This window comes from Phocoena sinus, chromosome 10, assembly GCF_008692025.1.
Source record: "Phocoena sinus isolate mPhoSin1 chromosome 10, mPhoSin1.pri, whole genome shotgun sequence".
In the NCBI taxonomy this organism is placed as follows: Eukaryota; Metazoa; Chordata; class Mammalia; order Artiodactyla; family Phocoenidae; genus Phocoena; species Phocoena sinus.
The window spans coordinates 97564687-97587260 of NC_045772.1; the positions used below are offsets into that span (position 1 = coordinate 97564687).

Sequence of the window (22574 nt, forward strand, 5' to 3'; positions counted from 1 at the left end):
CCAGACAGAAGCATGTCCCACTTTTGCTAGGCCTGCTTCAGAGCCCCTGGAGATGGAAAAATGAAGTGCTTTCAGAGGAAGCAGCAAAACTGGGAGCAGTAACTCTTTACGGGCAATGAGGACATGATACTAGATGAAGCTGAAGTTGTGTGGTCTGGCCTTGGACTCTCCCCACTCACACAACCCCAGGCTCCTGGGGCCTGACACAGTTGCGACAGATGCTTTCCAGAGGGGAGCCAGGTGGTTTTCAACACAACAGGCCCCAGAATAATGCTCATTGGCAGCTCCTTCTGAGATAACTTCAGACATGGCTGGCTTGCAGGGCAGAATCCGATCTTGTGCTATTTATTATCTGAGTCCATTGGTGGGGATTTTCCTCATCTCCCCACCACCACACACACACACACACACACACCACCTTTCCCATATGTGTTTGTGCAAAACGGACTTTGGATCCAAACGTCATGGTGCCCTCAAACACACCACAGCACATCCCAAGTCCTCGCTATAATTTTATCTCGAACTCAGCTCTAGTATTCCATGAAGCAAAATTGGAAATGGCCTTTAATCATTCAGAGAGATGAATGTGTGCGCGCGCGTGTGTGTGTGTGTGTGTGTGTGTGTGTGTGTGTGTGTAAGGGTAAATGCTCTTTTTCAGGTGCCAGATTCTTTCCTGAGCGACGGCTGAGATGGACAGAGCTGATGAATTAATACTTACGCTGGCAAAATGTCCCCCGGTCCCTATTCTTGCTAGAAGCACCAGATCACACCCCAGAATAGCCACACTGTACCCCTGCACACAGCCAGGAAGATTTCATAAACTTTCTTCTTTTTTTGATAAATGTGATAAATATTGTATTTAAAGACATAAAGCAGTCTCTCTTTAAAGCCATCACAGGCAAGGGAAGCTCTGTGTTCCCCTCAATACAGTGGAATATGGCTGTGAATCAGAGGTTTAAGGAACAAAGTTGAATCCTGTCCTGTGTCAAGAAGAGGAATACACAGCTCCGAGGCTGATGTGTTTCTCTTCTTCGGCCCATGGCGGGCTTGCTTCTGCCTTCTTTCACGAGGCTCGAGGTCTGTAAAGCCAGGGTCTGTGGAGGACTCCTGGGGCCTGGATCCTGCAGCCAGGAGGCCAAGGCGTGACCGACAATCACCATGGTCTCAGGGTGAACCTGTGGGGCACATGCAGGGGAAAGGCTCAGAGGCTTCTGGACGGAGTTTCTCAGACTTGTCATTAACAAGGGACAGAGAAAGAGCAGATGAAAAGGAGACAAGGGTAACCTCAAAGGAGTTATTTTAACGAGCGAATGCATCATACGGTAGGAATCGTAATGTGAAATTTTCCAAACGCCCCATCTGTGTGTTATCCAACGTGCAGGATTCCCCTTAAATCCTGCTCTCGAGGGACTGCCTTTATTAATGTTTTAATGGGCCCTGAGATCTCCAGGAGGGAAACTCCTGGTAAGGAGAGGTTCGTAAGAATTATTTGTGCTTATTTGGACCCACCCACAGCGTATTGCATGGCTGACCGCGGTGTCCTTCCTGAGGTCGTCCTCTGCCCTGGCCTTCGTTGCCACAGGGTCTCACAGTTGAGCATCTCTTCCTGTGACTGCTCTTTCCTTGCCCTCTGAAGGCTCCTTCCCCTCCACACCACCCACAGGAGGTGTTCATTGCTAGAGTTTCCATTGTTCTTTCCATGATGGTTCTTGGGTCTCTAGCTCCAACCCGGACCTGTTTTCAGAGCTCTAGACCACATATAACTGTTTACTAGACATCCCTACTTAATTGTCTCATGAAACCCTCCATCTCAACAACTTCTCCTCCCCCTCTCCTCTTGTGTCCCCCAGTTTAGCGAACTCTGCCACCACCCACACACACGGCCAAGGACTTTGGGGGGTCATCCTTGGTTCCTCTTCCCTTCCCAACTGCAATTCCCCACCAGCTTCTTAACCCCACCTCCTAAGCGTGTCTCCTTCTGCTTTCCTTCATGGCCATGGCAATCATCCTGGCCTCTGCTACCCTGATCTCTCACTTGAACCCCCACATCCACATGGCTTACAAGGCCATCTTCATGAACTTGTGCTACCTCTCAAGTCATCTTTCATCACTTTCTCTCCTACTTTATGCTCCGAACATTTGGATCTCCTTTTATTCCCTGCACTGACCATTCTCGCACTGACTTTGGCTGTTGCACAAATAATTCCCTCTGCCTAGAACACACAGCTTCCCCTTCCACAGCTCTCTCTCACTTTCCCATGCTGCTTCTATCATCTTTCATCCTTTGGTTGGGTTACACAGCTTTTTCCCAGGGAAACCTTGCAGGTTAGGTTGCCCATGATTCCCTAAATCTCTCCCTTTATAATACTCATTATACCATATTGGTGACACTTGTTTAAGTGTCCACTTTCCCAGCTTAATTACTTCATTAAACACATCAGATGTCTTTTATTTCTTTTTTGGGGGGGTTTTGCTTTATCATTTTTAAAAATTGAAATATAGTTGATTTACAATATTGTGCTAGTTTCAGGTGTACAACAAAGTGATTCAGCCATATATATGTATATATTCTTTTTCAGCTTATTTTTCACTATACGTTACTATAAGATATTGAATATAGTTCCCTGTGTTATACAGTAAATCCTTATTGTTTATCTGTTTTATGTATAATGGTTTGTATCTGTTAATCCCAAACTCCTAATTTATCCCTCCCCTGTCCCTTTTCCCTTTGGTAATCATAAGTTTGTTTTCTATGTCTGTGAGTCTGTTTCTGTTTTGTGTAGAGATTCATTCGTATTATTTTTTAGATCCCACATATGTGATATCATATTTGTCTTTCTCTGACTTACATCACTTAGTATGATAATCTCTAGGTCCATCCATGTTGCTGCCAATGGCAGTATTTCATTCTTTTTAAACACATCAGATGTCTTAATGGTCACATTTATTTTTTCCTTGAGACCATCCTCTGGGAACCCTCCATTATCCTGTTTAGACCAGAAGTGTTTGTTCACTAAACCTTCCATAGAACTATCAATCCCTGTTAGGTCCAACACTTTTTTTTCTGGTGGATTCTTTGCCAGATTCCATACTGTTTTCTCTACTGCTTTATATCCTTGGTTGGTGAAATTCATCCTCCAGGAACTTCATGAGAATGGAGGCATAGAAATATATCTTTTTTGAAAACTTGCATGTTTGAAAATGTCTTTATTCTGCCTTTGCACTCGTTGTATACTTGGGCCAGGTATAAAATCCTATGCTAAAAATCATTTGCCTTCTCATTGTTAATACATTTCCCTGGAGTTTTCTATTGTAAAGGGCTGATGTTGAGAGTTCTAATATCTTTTTGCTTATAATTTTTAGAGAATCTATCTTTGTCCTTCTGGACCTGGAAGCTGTTAGCATCCTTTTCCTTCTTCTTAGCGTTCTGAAATCTCAAGGTGATATGCTTTGGTGGAGATCCTTTTCTTTCTTTATTTTGGTGAGTAGGTCCTTACAATCAGAGAGTGCATGTCCTGGGACTTCCCTGGCGGTCCAGGGGTTAAGACTATGCACTTCCAATGCAGGGGGTGTGGGTTCGATCTGTAGTTGGGGAACTAAGATCCCGCATGCCATGTGGTGTGGCCAAAAAAATTTTTTAAAGTGCATGTCCTTCACCTCTGGGACATTTTCTTATATTTCTCTTGTAGTTTCTTCCCCACCATTTTCTCTGTCTTCTCTCTCTGCGTAAATGTTGAAGTTCATAGACTGATTAATTTCCTTCTCTTTTCTTTCCTCTTGCCCATATATTTGTCTTTAGTTCTATTTTCTTTTTTCCCTAAGAGGTTATTGATTTTTAACTTCCTATCATTTTATTGGATTTATGTCAGATCCAGAGTTTCCCTGGTTCATTTTCTTCTCTGAATAAACTTTTTGCTCCTGTTGGTGTTGGGAAGTGGAGGTCACTTGGGCAATATGGGTGGACAGAGAGATTAGGGTCTGCTGTTCCTTTAATAGTGCCTTGAACCTCCTGCCTTTGCTGATACCTGGTGCCTGCAATTCCTGAGCCTTTCTGAGATTTTTCAGGATGAGTTGACTTGCTTTTCCCTTCCGTCTTCCACTGTAGGTACTTGGTATTCAGTCATCACAGCTTTGCTAACTCCTTCATTCACTGTTCATCTTCCAAGATGGTCATTAATATCTCTCGTACTCTACTGTAGTCATGACTATTTTCTTTAACCTTGTGGTTTCATACATTTTAAAATTCATTCACTATCATTTTGGTAGCATTTCAGAAGTGGACAGGGATATATGCATGTGTTCAATTTTCCATGTTTACTTAAAACCATTTACTATTCTTTTTTTTTTTTTTTTTTTTTTTTTTGCGGTGCGTGGGCCTCTCACTGCTGTGGCCTCTCCTGTTGCGGAGCACAGGCTCCGGACGTGCAGGCTCAGCGGCCATGGCTCACGGGCCCAGCCGCTCTGTGGCATGTGGGATCCTCCCGGACTGGGGCACGAACCCGTGTCCCCTGCATTGGCAGGCAGACTCTCAACCACTGTGCCACCAGGGAAGCCCCATTTACTATTCTTTACTGAAGTTGTGGCCGAGTTTTCTGATTCCTGGTACTTGGCGGAAAAGTCTTAATTTGAGTTCTGGTTGTAGACCTTCCCTTCCTCCTTCCCTCTCTCCCTCCCTTCTTTTCCTTCCTTCTTTTCTTGTTTCTCTCTTCTTTATGTTTTTTCTTCATCCTGTCCTTCTGTCCTGACTCACAGACAGGGTCTCAGCCACTTCATACTATTTGGCTTCAGAATCTTCAGGCTCCATCTAGGCTTTTCTTAATTTCTTGTGATCACAGAATTGTTGCTTGCTGTCTTATTATGAAATATTTTATTTTACTGTTTATTCTATGGATCTCAACTCATTCTTTAGATCCTCCTGTGATGATGAGAATGACAGTGATAAGGACGATATATTTATGGAGCTCTTGACACGTACCAAGCCCTAAATTAAGCATGTTACATAGATTATCTCCTTTAACTGACCCAATGGGCTAGTTAATATTTATTTTCTCATCTTATAGATAAGAAAACTAAAGCTTATGGAGTTTTTATAACTTTCCCAAGAAAATATAACTGGTGAGTTGTAAAACTAGGTTTTTAAAGAACGACTTCCTGACATCCAAGATTAGACTTTTACCCATACTGCAATACTACAGGCTTCTTGATGGCAAGTGCTATTAGACAAGGCACCGATCAAAACATTATTTTGAACCATGGGATTCCCACTACTTGCCTGAACACTTTCTAACGATAGAATGAGATGCCTAATGCTTTCGTGAGTGCTCCTCTGGAAAGAGCTACACAGGGGTTGGATGGCCTTGTGTGAGGGTGTGTGGGGGGAGGATTCCTGCATTCGGATGGAGCATGGACTTTACAATCCCTTTATTTTAGTTTGTTTTTTTACACTAATGATAGTTAACATTTATTGAGCAGTTACCTTGTTCCAAACATGGTTGCTATTAAATTGCCTTTATATACCTTATCTCATTGAATTGATTCTAGGACCTATCTTTTAGCATCATCTTCATTTAGTAAGGAGGAAACTGAGGCTAAAGAGATTATCTGACTTACACAGGGTCACACACCAGGGAGTGAAGAGCTGAGATTTCAACTTATAATTATCAGAAACTGTAAGCTAAAGACCAGAACAATCAGAGATTTCCCCTCAATGAGTAATAGCCACAGCAAGTTCGAACAGAGGGGCGGCTGGAGACTCACATGGGAAGTAAAGGTGATCTTCTGCTTCCCATCCGCTCGGTTCCCCTTCTCTTTTTGGTTCTTGCTCTCATGAATTCCGTGTGTCAATCCCAAGTCTCCTTCATGGAGACCTTGACCATGAATTGTGGAGGAAAAGAAACCTGGGCCAGAGCCAGAAGACCTGGGTCCTTATGCCAGGCTTTGGACTGCAAGCAACCCCTAGCCACTCTGAGTCTCAGCCCTCCCAACTGTAAAATGGTAATAACAACCTTAAATTATAGGCACAATCCCTTTAAACATTTCAGGTTTATGCTTCTGACTGTTCTGCTGTGGTTTTCCTTCCACAGTCTCCTAGAAACTTCCTCTTAGACCAAGCAGCAGAACTGGGACCTCACTCCTTATCCTCATTTCATTCTCTGTGTATTGTGTATCAGTGGGAGGGATGAAAAGATCGTACCTTCAGGCATTTAATTAATCTTAGCATTTAATATTAAAAATAATAATAGCTAGCATCTGTTGAATGCTTACTATGTCCAGATATTGTGCTAAGGATGGTATAAACACCGTTTCACTTCATCCTCATACCAATCCCAAGAGGCTGGGCCATTATTATCTTGTTCTCATTCTAGACCAAAAATGTCCTGAATGTGGTTGACTTAGTCTACTCAGGCTGCCATAACTAATACCATAGACTGGGGGGCTTAAACAACAGAAATGTGTTTTCTCACGGTTCTGGAGGCTGGAAAATCCAAGGTAAGGACTGGCAGGGTTTGATTTCTAGTGGGGGCCTTCTTCCTGGCTTTCAGATGACTGTGACCTCAAACGGTGGAGAGAGATTGCTTTCTCTTCCTTTTCTTACAAGGCGAACAATCCTTTGGGTTAGGACCCACCTTTATCACCCCATTTAACCATAAGTACTTCCTAAAAGCCCTGTCTTCACATATGGTCACACTGGGGCTCTGAGTTTCAACATATGAATTTGGGGGGATACGATTCACCCCATGGTGGACAACGTTTAGCTTGGCTTTAATGGACATATGCTATTCATGTTATTAACACATGAAAATGTTTGAGGTGGGAAGATGGCATCTTTCTGCTACTTTCTAAACACCCTCCCTTCCCCATGAAGAGGGTGGACAGATCACCCGTTAGAAAATAGGACTGTCTCAATGTTTGACAGGAAGGGCCAACACTTCTGTTGCTTATCAAACAGCAGGAAGAATTAAAAGTTTCTTCGGGTTTGAAGAAACTTGGTCCTTTGTGGGATGACCCTTTTATTATCCCGACAAAGGACCTCCTGGGATTGTCTTTAAGAGAAAAGTAGTCTCCTTAGTGTTCCTCTCTCTGTCCTTAGATGAGAGATGGCTCCAGTATCAAAACTTAGTTGTTTTTCTCCTTTCTGTCTGCAGAACTAACCCTCTCCTCCAGAGGCTTTTGGTGATGGATCCCTTTCTTTTCCAGGAAGATAAAGAAACTATTTCGGAAGCTGAAAGGTGAGACAGAGCCTGGAGAAGCTGACTCCGCCTGTTCAAAGCATCCAGAGCAGTGGGATCTAGACTACAGCCTGGAACCATACACTGGACTGACGCCAGAGTACATGGAAATGAGTAAGATCCCATGGGCTTTCCTTCCACTGGGGGTGCGTTCAGATAAGGGGGTCAGGGGGAGGGTTAGGAAAATAACTGAGGCAGCCTCTGCTCGTTCCCGGGCTTCATGGTGACACAGTGTCGCCTTCAGTGCCACGTGGAAGTTGAGGAGGGTGTGGGCAGAAGGAGCCCTGGTCTGCGAACCGGCAGCATCTCATCACCAACTTGATACTCAAATGGTCCCCTCTTCTTTGGGGGCCCCCTGTCTTCATCTGTCAAATGACAGGTGTTGTCTCTCGGATTCCTTCCCGTGGTTTCTACCATGAGAGGCAAATTGGGAAGTCTGATATTTAAGAATGCAATTTCCACTAAGAAAGAGGAAAGTGGTCCTCTGACACTTGGGACAAGGATTCATAAATCTTGACGAGGAGAATATAGGAGAGTCCCTCACTCTGATAAGGCGGGGCTGGGGAAAATGTCATCTTTCCTCTAAAAATGGTGGGGGTGTTTTGGGTAGGGGGTGAGAGGAAGATTTCTAGTTATAGTCTCTGATTGTTCTTGGATGAGGCCTAAGAGTAGGAGCGCATGCAGCGCAGGCCCACAGAACACAGTCATTTCAGACGTGGTTCGGAAGCCACGTGTTCTCCATCGTGAGCGGTGTCCCAGCTTGGACCAGCTGCCTTCAAACACTTGGCTTATTAATAATCCTGAGCTTTCACTGGGCTGAATATTTGAGGAGCCTGTTTCCAAGACTTGGAACTAATGAATTAAAAACATAGGACCGAGAGGGCAGACATATCACGTAAACATTGACTCAATCTAGAGTGAATGGAGAAACATGAATCAGATCCAACGAAAGAATCACTCAGGACTTCATATCATTGGACCCTCATTGTGTTTGCATAATGACTCCTGCCTTCTTTGGTTAATTCCTTTTAACAGGGGCTACTAATGCCTCTGTGTACCAGGTACCTCACTTGTTATTTCTAATGGATACTTATCCTCTGTCTTCATAAGAGAGAGAGAGGGAGAGAGAGAGAGAGAGAGAGAGAGTGTGTGTGTGTGTGTGTGTGTGTGTGTTAAGGGTAGAGGGATGGACAAGGTCTAGATGAGACGGCCACCAAAGTTCTGTTGTAGTTCTGGGGTCTCTAAAATTCCAGGCAAAGCCTGAGCTTTGTCATCTGAATAAATGCCCCAGAGAAGAAACAATCATTATGTCTGCCACAGGAACAGCAGACAAAGAAAATATCAAGACACAGTTTGTGTAAACACACAGCTCTCTGATGCTTTTTGCCTCTCGCTAAGGGCTACCTCTCATCCTTCTCCAACACTGAGCCCTATATTTACGCAGAGATGACCGCTCAGATTTCAGATGTCATTCTGCGTCTGCCATCCTCTCAGAAAGAGATCGATGCCAGATTGAGACTTCCATTCGGGAAGGGGCTTACGCTAGAACCCCCATAGCTCTGTCTTTCAAAGTCTACCCTCCATCTCCAGCCCCTCCCCCCAACCACGCAGTTATTTGTGTAGGTGTTAATGCCTGTCTGCCTGTCTGTACAGAGAGCTGGCTATTTCAGAGCTCCCTGTCTTGAGTGATTAAGAGCAGAGACCCTTGAGCCATACTCCCTGGATTCAAATCCTGGCTCTATCACCAACTAGCTAGATAGCTTTGGGTAAATGGCTAACGCTAACCCTAGTCCTAAACCTAACTTCATGGAATTGTTGTATCAATATATAATGAATTAATGTCTGTGAAGTGCGTAGAAGAGTGTGTAGCACAAACAAAAGCTGTGTCAAGTGTTGCTGTTTCTCCTAATGGTCTTGAGGCCCCAGGAAGGCAGGATATAGGAAAACATGCTGTACTTTGTCAGCCACTGTCACTAAACAGACACACACTATGTCATGTTCAGACTCGGGCACTTACCAAGTAATGAGAAGACGGAGAAAACAAGAACTAGAAGACTTGGTGATTTTTGGAAGAAGTTCACCCCAAGATTGTAGAGAGTGAAATTCATTCCATAGATTAAACAAACAAGCAAACTACTTACAGGTTAAGAGGGAACAAAACAACCATAAAACAAAAAGGTTGAAAACAGAAGGAAGCATGTCTCCCAGAACTTTCCTTATTCAAGCCCAACTTTCGGTAGCATTTTGGTGCCATATCTTAGGCCCCTTTTGTTATTTTTAAATAACACATATTTTATTTTATTTTTAAATAAAAATATTCCTATTTATTTTAACATTTTTATTGGAGTATAATTGCTTTACAAGGGTGTGCTAATTTCTGCTTTATAACAAAGTGAATCAGCTATACATATACATATACCCCCATATCTCTCCCTCTTGCGTCTCCCTCCCTCCCACCCTCGCTATCCCACCCCTCTAGGTGGTCACAAAGCACCGAGCTGATCTCCCTGTGCTATGCGGCTGCTTCCCACTAGCTAGCGGTTTTACATTTGGTAGCGTATATATGTCCATGCCACTCTCTCACTTTGTCCCAGCTTACCCTTCCTCCCCCTGTCCATGTCCTTAAGTCCATTCTCTAGTAGGTCTGCGTCATTATTCCCATCCTGCCCCTAGGTTCTTCATGACCTTTTTTTTTTTTTTTAAGATTCCATATATATGTGTTAGCATATGGTATTTGTTTTTCTCTTTCTGACTTACTTCACTCTGTATGACAGTCTCTAGGTCCATCCACCTCACTACAAATAACTCAATTTCGTTTCTTTTTATGGCTGAGTAATATTCCATTGTATATATGTGCCACATCTTCTTTATCCATTCATCTGTCGATGGACGCGTAGGTTGCTTCCATGTCCTATTGTAAATAGAGCCGCAATGAACATTGTGCTACTTGGCTCTTTTTGAATTATGGTTTTCTCAGGGTATATGCCCAGTAGTGGGATTGCTGGGTCATATGGTAGTTCTATTTTTAGCTTTTTAAGGAACCTCCATATTGTTCTCCATAGTGGCTGTATCAATTTACATTCCCACCAACAGTGCAGGAGGGTTCCCTTTTCTCCACACCCTCTCCAGCACGTATTGTTTGTAGATTTTTTTGATGATGGCCATTCTGACCGGTGTGAGATGATATCTCATTGTAGTTTTGATTTGCATTTCTCTAATGATTAGTGATGTTGAGCATTCTTTCATGTGTTTGTTGGCAGTCTGTATATCTTCTTTGGTGAAATGTCTATTTAGGTCTTCTGCCCATTTTTGGATTGGGTTGTTTGTTTTTCTGGTATTGAGCTGCATGAGTTGCTTGTAAATTTTAGAGATTAATCCTTTGTCAGTTGCTTCATTTGCAAATATTTTCTCCCATTCTGAGGGTCGTCTTTACTTCTTGTTTATGGTTTCGTTTGCTGTGCAAAAGCTTTTACGTTTCATTAGGTCCCGTTTGTTTATTTTTGTTTTTATTTCCATTTCTCTAGGAGGTGGGTCAAAAAGGATCTTGCTGTGATTTATGTCATAGAGTCTTCTGCCTATGTTTTCCTCTAAGAGTAACACATATGTTAAACATTTAAATATTTTAAATATTTATGAGTTAAAAAATAAAGTTGTGATCATATGCACACATTTCTCTTTTTTCAGTTAGCCTTATATGAATAAATATTTCCAAATTGTCATATAATATTTAAAACAAACAGCTGCATAATAAATCAGCCCTCTAATAAATGGATCATAGTTTATTTACCTATCTTCCAAGGAAGTGAATTGGAGGCTCAGTTTCCAATTTTTCCCCTATTTTCACAAATCCAGTATATATTATTTTCATGCATGTAATCTTTTCCACATTTGTAATTACTTCCTCAAGATATACTCCCCCAGATGTGATGGCTAGATCTAAAGGATGGCCATTGTATGGTTCTTGATTTGTTTTACCAAATTGCTTTCTGAAAGGACTAGACCAATTCCCTTCGCCATAGACCGTGTACGAAATACTCTTCCAATGGGTACCAATTATTTATTACCCTGAAGTCAAGTGGTAAGGAAAGAATGGTCAGTATCCATTCAGCTTGAGATTCCCAGCCCCCATGCCCACCTCATTCTACCTGTTGACGTGAATATTCCAGACTCATCCTTTAAGACTTAGCTTTTCACAGTGCTTCCTCTGTGAAGTCTTCCTAGCCCCATTCCTGCTGAGAGGAATCATTAACTGTTTCCTTTTCTGTCCCAGTGTTGCATTTGGTGCACACACTGATGGTGTATCTTACAGAATTATGGTAATAGCCGTTCTTTTGCAGACCCATCTAAAGAGCAGTGAGTGAGGCCCATGACTTTTCATGTTCCCCAGAACCCAGCACATTCCCTGGCACGTGACAGGCACTCAACGTGTCTGATAAACAAAGACGAGTGAGGGAATGAATGCCTTTATTTATTAATGAGGGCAGGTTTCTTAACAGAGGTAAGTTTTTAATAATTTTAAGTGGAAAATGAAAGATCGTTTTCAAAGCAGGGCTTGGTTGATGGTGGATCAAGGATGTTCTAGAGAGGTTTCCAGGGCTTCCCTGGTGGCGCAGTGGTTGAGAGTCCGCCTGCCGATGCAGGGGACGCGGGTTCGTGCCCCGGTCTGGGAAGATCCCACATGCCGCGGAACGGCTGGGCCCTTGAGCCATGGCCGCTGAGCCTGCGCGTCCGGAGCCTGTGCTCTGCAACGGGAGAGGCCACAACAGTGAGAGGCCCACGTATCACAAAAAAAAAAAAGAGGTTTCCAGCTCCAGGTAGGAGATTGGTCTTGATCCACAAGATCCCTTCTGATTCTGAGGGTCCACTTATTAATAATCTGAGTAAGGGAGAGCATTCCAAGGCAGAGGACTGGCAAGTCCAAAGAGTCTCATGGCCGTGAGTAGCTGTTGACAAAGCAAATGATGGTTTTGGGGTAGGGAGGGAACAGAGAAAGACCAGGGATTATTGGAGAACTCTAAGGAAGATCTGACAAGTTTGCATTTTGCATCAGGCCATAGGGAGCAGGTGTAAAATCTCGGTCGGTGCTGTGACTATGTATGAACTCTGTTTCTGTTGAGGAAAATGGGCAGCTAGTGCAGGGGGGGAATGGAGAGGGAATGAGGAAGCACAGGTGGACACATTCATTTGTTCATTCATTCTTTCATTCATGAAATATTTATAAGGCACCCAGAGGGAGGAACAAGTTTAGAGACCAGGACAGTCTCTCCAACAATTCAGGTTGATATTGATTCAGCCTTGTCTGGGGGGAGGAAGCCTGGACCACACATGGGCTTTCCATGCTGGGTTCCACAGAAACTCACAGAGCCCTTTAGGCCATTTTGCTAAGTTATCAGTCATTTTAGAGACATGACTATTTTATTTTATATTTTCTATAAGTGCAAGGACAATGTTTCTTTTTTTCAAAAACATTTATTTATGTATTTATTTAGGCTGCTCCGGGTCTTAGTTGCAGAATGTGGGATCTTTAGTTGCGGCGTGCAAACTCTTAGTTGCAGCACGCATGCAGGATCTAGTTCCCTGACCAGGGATCGAACCCGGGCCCCCTGCATTGGCAGCGTGGAGTCTTACCCACTGGACTGCCAGGGAGGTCCGAGGACAATGTTTCTGAGTTAGATGTCTTTCATCCCTAATATCTCTGGATTATCCTCTTCACCCTTTCAGGGAGTATTTGATCCCATGTACGATCAAAGACGAGGCCGCAGAATAAACTTTACCAAACGATGACTTCATCTAGCAGTGTAGGCTAAGTGTGGTTAAGGGTGGGCTGGCTCTGGGGTCAACTGCCAGGCTTCCTGTCCTACATGGCTTGATGCTTCAGGTCAGCCAGGCCAGGTTTCCTCACCTGAAAAGTGGCATCCTTTGATGAAAATAGCTCCTACCTTGTAGGATGCTTCTGAAAACCAGGAGATGAATCTGGAGTAGGTAAAACACGTGGTCTGGATACTCTCTCAGTGACTATCAGCTGCCATTGTTAGTGTCAAGTGCCTGGTTTCTCTCTCTTTAATCTAGGAATTGACTAAAAACAGTCTGAAGCCCCTGCATGTAGTGAGCCCTGGAGCTTCCTCCCATCCCATCAGGCAGTAGGATCAGACAGTAATGTTTAAAGACTGAGGGTACGAGGTTCCAAGGCAGTTCTAAGAATCACACCCAGAAGCCTGAGATATAAACATTCCAAGATACTTGTCCCTCCAGAGAACACAAAGGTCTTAGGGCTCTGCTTGTCAAGTCTGGCGTCTCAGATGGGCTCTTTCTGTCATCTGTTTACCTCAAACCCACAAATGTTTGTTCCTCTAGTCATCCAAAAAATAATCACTATTGTCTTCCTGACTCCGGAATTCAATTATCCCTCTTAGAGCCTCCTCTGGTTTCTTAAATGCAGCCCAAGCTTTGAGGCCCTCAGGCCTCAAAGGGTGAGGAGATGAATTTCTTCTTGTCATTGACATTGTCATTATAGGGGGTCTCATTTTTCTCAGTCATGAGCTTACAGTCCTGTCAAACCCTGAATAGAAAAGGAGGTGCACTGGCGGTTGTACATTTCCTTATTTATTAGGAGTAAAGGTCAGATTGTTATTTTGAAGGGACAAGAGCTGTCAGTCTCCCCTGCTCTCTGGATGTGCCCACCAAGACATGTAAGAATGACCTCGCTGATGGAAACGCATGGGCAGGTTCCCCCCAGAGACCAGGGCATCTACACCCTTGCAGCTGCATCCAAGTTATCTCACCAAGTTGCAAATTTGAACTTCAGCATTCGGGAGACGCATCCATGAGTCGGTGTAGACCCCGACTTCTCTTCCGTGACTCCTTTCTGACTTTGCATCACATCTAGCTGGGGAGAGGCCTGCTCCGGAAGATCCAGACTCTATTTTATCCACGGCTCCTTACCTCACTGGCTTTGCCTTGTCGACTGAAAAAGAAATCGCACCACCTAAGAGTTGAGAATTGCGTTTTATTCGGCAGGCATGCGGAGGAGTTTTAAGCCTGGGAGACTTTTGCAAAAAACAAGAAAACAAACAAAAAAAAAACAGGTAGTTGGAGCATCAAAAGATTACTGTTAACTAAGGAAAAACCAGACCTCTCAAGTTAATGACTTCAGCGCTTTGCTCAGTACTGTACAGGAAGATGCAGGAGTCCGGGCTCACTCAAATCATTCCTGTGATATGCACCTCAGCTATCTGGGGCCAGTATCCTGGTTTTTTTTCCCCATCCTGAATCCCCTCAGGGTGTACAGGATGGGGACTGCAGCAGCTGATGGCTTGATGGCCCCAGCATCCTTTGTTTACTGACATGACAGGGTGGCTTTCTTGGTCTACAGTCTCTACAAAGAATTTTGGATTTCCATGTAAGTCCTCACCCTTCCTCCTTTGAATGACTGCAAATGCGTCCTAACTGCTTCTTTCTCCACTCCCTCTTTGCCTTTTCCCTCCCAGCTTTTAAAATAGCTTTTCTAAAAGGCAATCCAGAACGTATTATCTTTCCTACTTAGAATCCTTCAACATTGGTTACTGACGTCCTTTCAGATGAAGTTCAGACCCGCTAGGCGCAGCGTCTGAGGACACCCACGTGTGCGCATCTGGTGGGTCTAAACCTCCGTGTTGGCCTGTTTGCTGCAAGTTCTTGCTGAGCTGTTCAGGCTCAAACACATCTCCTAGAATCGTTGTTCAGTTCTCCCATCCTCAGTTCTTCTCTTCTCCTGTACCTGCTTTGGCACAGGAGGAAATGGCAGTGCTCTGGGGCAGACACTGAGTCTCACTCCTGTCTGGCTGCAACACTCAGCCCTGCTCCTGGAACATAGTAAGGGCTCAATAAACTATTTCTTGAAGGAATGGCCCTCCCACTCCCTTTCCTTCCGTGGCAGAGAAACTGAGGCCTCCTTGCTCTTTATCCCGTGGTATCTGGGCCGGCCTCCCATTTCGCGGTGGTCGTATTTATTATTATTATTTTGGCCACGCTGCACGGCATGTGGGATCTTAGTTCCCGACCAGAGTTGAACCCGCGCCCCCTGCAGTGGAAGCGCAGAGTATTAACTACTGGACCACCAGAGAAGTCCTTTTATTATTTTTAATATGCAGCAGTTTTCATCTCCCAAGACCAAAGCGAGACACGTTTATCATCAGAGTTTCCCTCCAAGAAAAGTCACTCTGGTTTTCATTTGCTCCTTGGCCTTCAGGGATCCAGTCACTGATCCCTGTGGAAGTGGGCAGAGGGCAGGGTCCTCCCCCAGACTTGGACTGAAACTCAACCCAGTTTCACATCCTGGCCCCTGCAGCGCCCCTCCCCTCCACGCCGGGGGCAATACTGTGTCAGGCCCCGAGCAGGCACTCGGGGCACAGAGGCATCGAAGGGGGCCGGGCCCTCCGGGACCTCGGGGTCTAGAGGCAGAGAGAGATGGGCCAGCGGTTACAGGAAAGGGCCTCCTTGTCACAGAACAAATGCAGCCCCCTCTGCTTGCTTCGGAGAGGCTGGGGGTCTCTGGCTCCCTTGTGCCTTAGCAGAGGTGTGTGACCGAGGACTGTCCGTCTCCTCTGCCCCCAGCCTGTGACTGCTTACTCACCGAGCTTCCTTGGGTTCTCCAGAAAGTGCCGACAGAGGCAGGACAGACTCTGCACTGAGAACAAGACTCTCGTCTCCCAGCTGCCACCTCAGGCTTGTTTTCTTAAATTTATTTATTTATTTATTTTGGGCTGTGTTGGGTCTTCATCTCTGCGCGAGGGCTTTCTCCAGTTGCGGCGGGCGGGGGCCACTCTTCATCGCGGTGCGCGGGCCTCTCACTACCGCGACCTCTCTCGTTGCGGAGCACAGGCTCCAGACGTGCAGGCTCAACAACTGTGGCCCACGGGCCCAGTTGCTCCGCGGCATGTGGGATCCTCCCAGACCAGTGCGCGAACCCTCGTCCCCTGCACTGGCAGGCAGACTCCCAACCGCTGCGCCACCAGGGAAGCCCCCTCAGGCTTGTTCTGAGACTTCAGATGAGGCCAGGAAGAGACTGCATCTTGGGGAAAACTTCTCAGCCCGTCGGCTCAGAGACTTGGTTCCATGACTCTTTTCCGGGTTCTCCACCACATTTATGGTCTCACCACCCTCCAGGCCCCTGGCTCAGAAGCCAAGACATCACTGTTCCCTCGCTGCTGTCTGCACACCTCCCCTCCGGCAGGGCTGGTCTTCCTCTGGAGTGTTTCTGGAAGTCGCTCCTTCCATTCCCTTCAGCCTCTTCGCCTCCTACCCTGGTGCTTTCCCTGCCACGCCCTCACAACCGCCAGCATCCACCTACAGCCTTCTGATTCTTTTGCTCCAGTGGTGTTGGTCTTATCATCCACCGTTCAGAAGCCTCTAGCGTCCCCACATCCTGAGCAAGGCCCTGGTGAGGCAGCTTTTCAGTTATTCGCCCTGAGATTCTTTTACGCGTCCTGAGTGCCGCCACAGTGAGCCCACCAACTGCCCCTCACCTACAGCCCACACGTCGCCCTGTTTCTGCCTGACCGTGTCTGTGCCCCTTGCCCTGGCACTCCCTGTGTCTTCTCACCCCCCGTGGACAAAACCGGTTCTGTGGCACCTCCTCCTCAAAGGGTCCCTTCCCTCCCCTCCCCTCGCCCCTCCCCCCTTCCACAGTATTTTAGTCCCCCTCCCTCACAGGGTTTCAGACAAGCCGCCTCCCAAGACAGCCATGCCCCACTGGAAGCTAATTTCAGGGCCTTGCATGGGCCCGGAAAACATTGGAGAAGTCTGCAAAGGGGTGACTGAATAAACGAGGGTATCCTTTACCTAGCTTTGCCCTATCCGGGCAGAAAGAATCTTAACTCCTAGTAGTGCTGGCGTCAACTCTCATAACAGGCTGATAATCCCGCGAGTGGATTATGGAGAGTGGCGGCTATCCTTCTTTCTCTTTCTCGCCGCCGCCTCCTTCCACGCCCCCAGTCCCCCTCCCCTTCGCGGCTGCCTTCTCCCCTCCCCCACCCCAGGCCTATTATGAGCTCCTTTCCAGGGGCTAAGCCAGGGAAACAGGAGAAGGAGTAATGTGAGCCCGTCCATGTCCGTGCTGCTCACAGGTAGCGCACTGCGAAAGAGCTTGGTGGGAGAGAAGACAGAAGTCCAGACGTCAGAACCTTGCTGGAGGCAATAGTTTCTTCATCCCCCTGGATGCCTAAGGCTCCGCAATGGCAGTCATACCATGACTTCCCATTTCTCTGCACCCCTGTCTTCAAAGCCCCTTGGATCTTCAGATGATCCCTGTAGGGTAAAGGGAGCAGTATCTCTCCTTCCCGCCTTCCCAGGGCTTCAGGGGTCTTGGATGTGAATCTGGCTCTGCCTGCATCCAGCAGGGTGACTTTGGACACGTCACAGCGTCTTTCTGGACCTCGTTTCCTCCTCAGTATCATAGGGAGTTAGACCAGATGATGAGTTTTTCCTTGCAGAGGTGCAACCCACTGGCTTTGGTCTTAACCAGTCGTGTAATGTGTCACCAGTAAGGTGCTAGTACTGCTAATATACTTCAAAGAGCATAAAAGGTAAAACAGGGTCAGTGTCACCCTCACCGTCGCACATTTCTAGATGAGTTTTGAGTGCGAGAGCAGGGAGGTGTCTGCAGGGACGAGACCTCACTACCCCAGTAGAAGCAAGTGGTGCAGAGAATCGTCTATTCATCGAGTGTCTCGATAAGAATTAAGACTTTCAAGCCAGGTCACCCCCAGGGTCCCTCACCTGGGCCAGATCACCTCCAGGGTCCCTTTCCTGGACTAGGTAACCCCCAGGGTCCCTCACCTGGGCCAGATTACCCCCAGGGTCCCTTCCAGTGCTGACATCCTAGTTCATACATACCAGCTCGACAGTGCATCTCAAAACCGGGAGGCCCAGGGTGTGATACAAGTTGCTTCAGGTCACCCCGAAGACCCATTAGTGGAACTGAGACTAGAGTCTTCTGCAGACCATTCCACAGGAGAATCCCGTCAGGACCAATAGGAACTTGGACTTCAGTGGAGGCATGGGGCAGAGTGAGGTTTCCTCTTTCTGTCCCAGTGGGATAGACCTCCCCAGGCCCAGAAAGGCCCTTGTCTTGGGCTTTAACAAAAATGAGAGCAGTGAAGCCAAAGCTGCCCGCTCCCTCTGGTGTGCCTGACACGGTGATCCCTGGCCCTGCTCTCAGCTGTCAGCTTCCTTCCCCATGATCCCCAGGACCACCCATGCTGACAGGAAGTGCACTGAGCCCCACTGGGGCCTGTCGGTTGTAATGGTGAGGCAGGTCGTCAGAAGAGGGAGGGGGCAGGGAGAGATGTATTATATTTACGTTTTTCTAAATTGAGCTGGAACTGGAGCACAGCAGGCCTGGGGGGAGGGGCCACGAGGCGAAGGGGAGGCTGGGAGTCGGCCTGAGGAGGGGGCGGCGGTGGTGGGGAGCCCCGTATGGGCAGGATGGGTGGTGGGGCTGGGCTGGCCCCAGACAAAGAGAAACCCAAGAGGGAGAGGGAGGGATTAGGCTGCAAAAACCTGGGAGGGGAGCAGTCAGCTTTCGAGGGAATCTCCAATGTCAAACCCTTTTCCTGAAGAGCTTACTAAGGATTTCAAGGGTAATCCCCCTTCCCTGGCTCCGAGCGGAGGGAAGAATACTGGCCCAGGAGCAGCCATGACATTAATCATCACTGTCGCCCACCTCAGAGCGGGCTTCAAGCTCCTTCGCCACAGACCCCGCACAGCCCAGTTGCGGAGTTTTCCTCAAGGCCTGACGAGAGGAATTTCTTCAGTTGCTTTAAGAGCTGCGAGCTAAGGCCTCCGGACACTCACAGCCTTTGACTTCTACAGAGTGGAATTTGGCATAAAAACGTAGGCCGGAATTTAATCCTCTAAGAGGAGTTTGGTGACTAGTCCCAAAAGACTCTCTTGGTAAAGTTTTATCACCATTTTATCAAATAAATAAGTGATGCAATTGAGGGCCGACAACTTAGCTTCCTGTTATTCACTAAATTGTGATGGGAGCTTCTTGTGTCTTATTCACAACACCTGACCACAGGGCCTGGCATACAGTAGGTGCTCAATAAAAGCTTGAAGATGAAGGAAGAAGAATAAAGAATGAAAGAGGTGATCCTGTAGTGAGGACCTTGAAGACAAAGTGATAATTAGATACTACAGATATCACCATTTTCAAAGCTCTCCAGACACCCTGATGTATTGATATAGCTGGGACAGTCTGTCTCCTCCCCCTCCCCCCAGGGGCCAAGGTTCCTTATTTTGAGGTGCTTTTAATTAAGGGATGCTATCCTGCTAAGGGCAGGTCTTGTTCAGCAATACAAATGGATGGACTTGTAAAATTATCTGGGTAGGTCAGGCAAAATACCCCTTGTAATAGTCAACTCCTAGTATGATAATGCTTTGTAACAAATATCCCAAAGTCTCAGTGACTTGCAAATGAGCCAGAGAATAAAGAACAACAGAAAGAGCTGGCTACAGGCATCACTGAGTAGCCTACCATGGAAATGGTCAAGTCAACGTGGTCACTTATTAAATAAAGAGTAGAAGAGATTGAGGCTCCAGAGAGAGTGGTGACAGGTGACACCCAAGAGTCCTTCCAGCTCTCATATTCTTTAGTCGTGGACAGTAGGGACCACACTGGGTAATTTCCAAGTTTCCAAAAGAGACTGATGTAGAAAACCAGTCCCAAGGCTGCCTTAGCTGTAAGTGACGAAACTTTACAGAATATCTGTACAGCATCAGTGCTGAAGCCTCTGCATTCTGTCACATGACTCCAAATGTGTGCGTTACAAAGGCAACGGCTCAAAGAACCAGGAAATTCCTTTCCCTGAGCCATCCTGTTTATACAAACTGAGTCATCCCACCGGATAATCAGGCACCTGCCGTCTTCTCCAAATGCCATTTAAACACAATTCAGGCAGCATCTAGGGTCTTGTTATGGTATTTCTGGGGAGGAGGGTGAGTTGCAGGTCAAGTCTCTCCTTTTCTTTTGACGCGCACATTGCTCATCATTGTCTGTGCTAGGAGCCCCTTTCCCCATGAAGACTTAAGAGAAAAGGCAAGAGTGTACTTAGATACCATGCCTGGAAGGCTCCTGACGTAGACGAGATGCCCAGTCAGTGCTCGAGGAATGCCTGAGTGAGTGAATGAATTGAGGCAGTGTTTTAGGTTAAAATACTGAGAACTCTCGCTTTTTCCCATTTCTCTTGTTGCTCTGTCAACCAGGAAGCTCCGAGTGAACTTTGTTGCTCAACCACAGCCCAGTTGTGGGTCCTTAGAGTTTGCATATTTGTGTCTCCCTCGTTTCTCTGTTCTTTATTTCCTTTTTTCTAAGACACCATAAACTTATGTGTTCCTTTCATTGACTTTGCCCCAGCCCTTTGGGAAGAGGTAAGGGCAAACAAAGGTCCTCAGGGATTTGTTGCTCGGGAACTTCTCTTCAGGCTTGACTGTTTTCATTGCTTTTCCACCTCACTGACTGCATTACCCCAGCCCAGATGGGTAAATGGGAGGATGGATGGATGGATGGATGAGAGGAAGGATGCGTGGGTAACTGGCCCTCACATCCCATTTTGCAGGTGGAAAAAGTAAACAGGAGTGAGTAAGCAGGCCATTCATTTGTTCACTCAGTAAACATTGGCTGGAAATTCAGAAACGAATCAGTAGAGCTCGCAAACTCAGTTCTCTCTACTTTTTTTTTTTTTTTTGTAAATTTCACCATTTTTTTTTTAATTCTTTTTTTTATTTCTTTTTGTGGTACGCGGGCCTCTCACCGCTGTGGCCTCTCCCGCCGCAAAGCACAGGCTCCAGACACGCAGGCTCAGCGGCCACGGCTCACGGGCCCAGCCGCTCCGCGGCATGTGGGATCTTCCCGGAGCGGGGCACGAACCCGTGTCCCCTGCATCGGCAGGCGGACTCTCAACCACTGCGCCACCAGGGAAGCCAGTTCTCTCTACTTTTAAGAAACTGATGTAAGATTTTTGAGGTGCCACGAATGCAGGGCAGACAGGAGCGATGGCACAGAAAACATCAGGTTCAGCTGCAGTGTGCCCCCTGCAGAAGACACATGTACGTGCATGAAGACACTTGGGGGAGGTAAAACACCTGTACAGATCGGTGGGGATGCTGGTACCAATAAAAGTTCATTCTCTGACAAAAAGAGATCAGATCAGAGAAGGTACAATAAAGGAAACCTAAGATGTGTGGGAGTAACTAGGCAGGGGGGAGGAATGCTGTTGCCTTAGGGTTGCATATTTATATTTTGGTGCAGTGAAAGGACCTTGCACTCCCTTGGCATCAGAAACTATCTTTGTTCCGGAGCTTCATTGAGTTCTAGGTGTGTGGCCCTGAGAAGATTATTTCACCTCTCTGAGGCTGTTGTCTCACTTGTACAATGGAGATAATAATCCTTGACACTGAAGATTACTTTATGAACCAGAGAGCACGCTGCCTGCACATGGTAGGTGTTTAGGAATTGTTGGTTGAAGCTTCATGACCTCTGAGGGTTTGGAGTTTTGCTCAGAGGAGATAGAACAGGAGCAATGGGCACATTTTTGCAGAAGACCATAGTCTCCAGGCCTTTTAGCTCCCTGTGGCTGAGAACCATGTTCTTCTGCCTTTTTCTGTGGCCATCAGCGGGGTTCATGTCTGCAGAGTCTCACGACCCTAAGCTCTGTTCCCAAGGCAGCGAAGAGGTCTGCTAATGGACTGGTCTCTATCCTACTATCAACCTAAAATCAGCTGTTACAAATAGACTCTGAGTTCTTGAGTAGTGGGACTCTCAGAAAGTCATTGTTCCTCCCTCCTTCAGCTGAAGGAGTTAATATTTCACAGTTCACATGGGAGTGAGGAAAGGTGGGGACCCAGTCTCCCTTAATCACAAAGAAATGGAGAAAATGTGGCTTGCTGATCTGTCCTGGTGCTGTGATGACTTGTAGGCAGTAAATGCTTAATACTCAAGCTGTGACTTCAAGGCGAGTCTTTCCTGTTATGACTTCCAGGGTTTCTGAATTGAATCTGATCCATTATATAAACCCCAGGTGACCCTATGCAGGTTGAAAGGGGATTCCACTTACTGTCTTTATTTTCTGAGTAGTCTGTGAGTTTGGATGAGTGACTGGCAGGAATGCCTCTTTGAATTGTTCAAGTGAAGCCCAGCGGTCGTGAGTCTCTGCAGCCTCCACGGGCCCGCTGGTGAGAGTGAGTTACTCCTGCCCTGGTACTCACTGCAGTCTGTTGACGCTGCCCTTAGAGGTCTACCTCCAACACACAGCCAGGATTTGCTTACATGTCCATCTTCTCCACTGCATCCTGTGAGCCCTTGGAAGG

At 46.4% G+C, this 22574-nt stretch overlaps 1 protein-coding gene across 1 annotated transcript in view; it reads left to right on the forward strand.

Moving 5' to 3' along the window:
* ANO2 (anoctamin 2) overlaps positions 1–22574 on the forward strand; it is a 320612-nt gene that overhangs the window by 275655 nt on the left and 22383 nt on the right. Inside the window, exon 20 of the mRNA XM_032646986.1 lies at positions 7198–7343. Within this exon, the coding sequence (XP_032502877.1) occupies positions 7198–7343 (146 nt within the window). The remainder of the gene's footprint in view (positions 1–7197; positions 7344–22574) is intronic.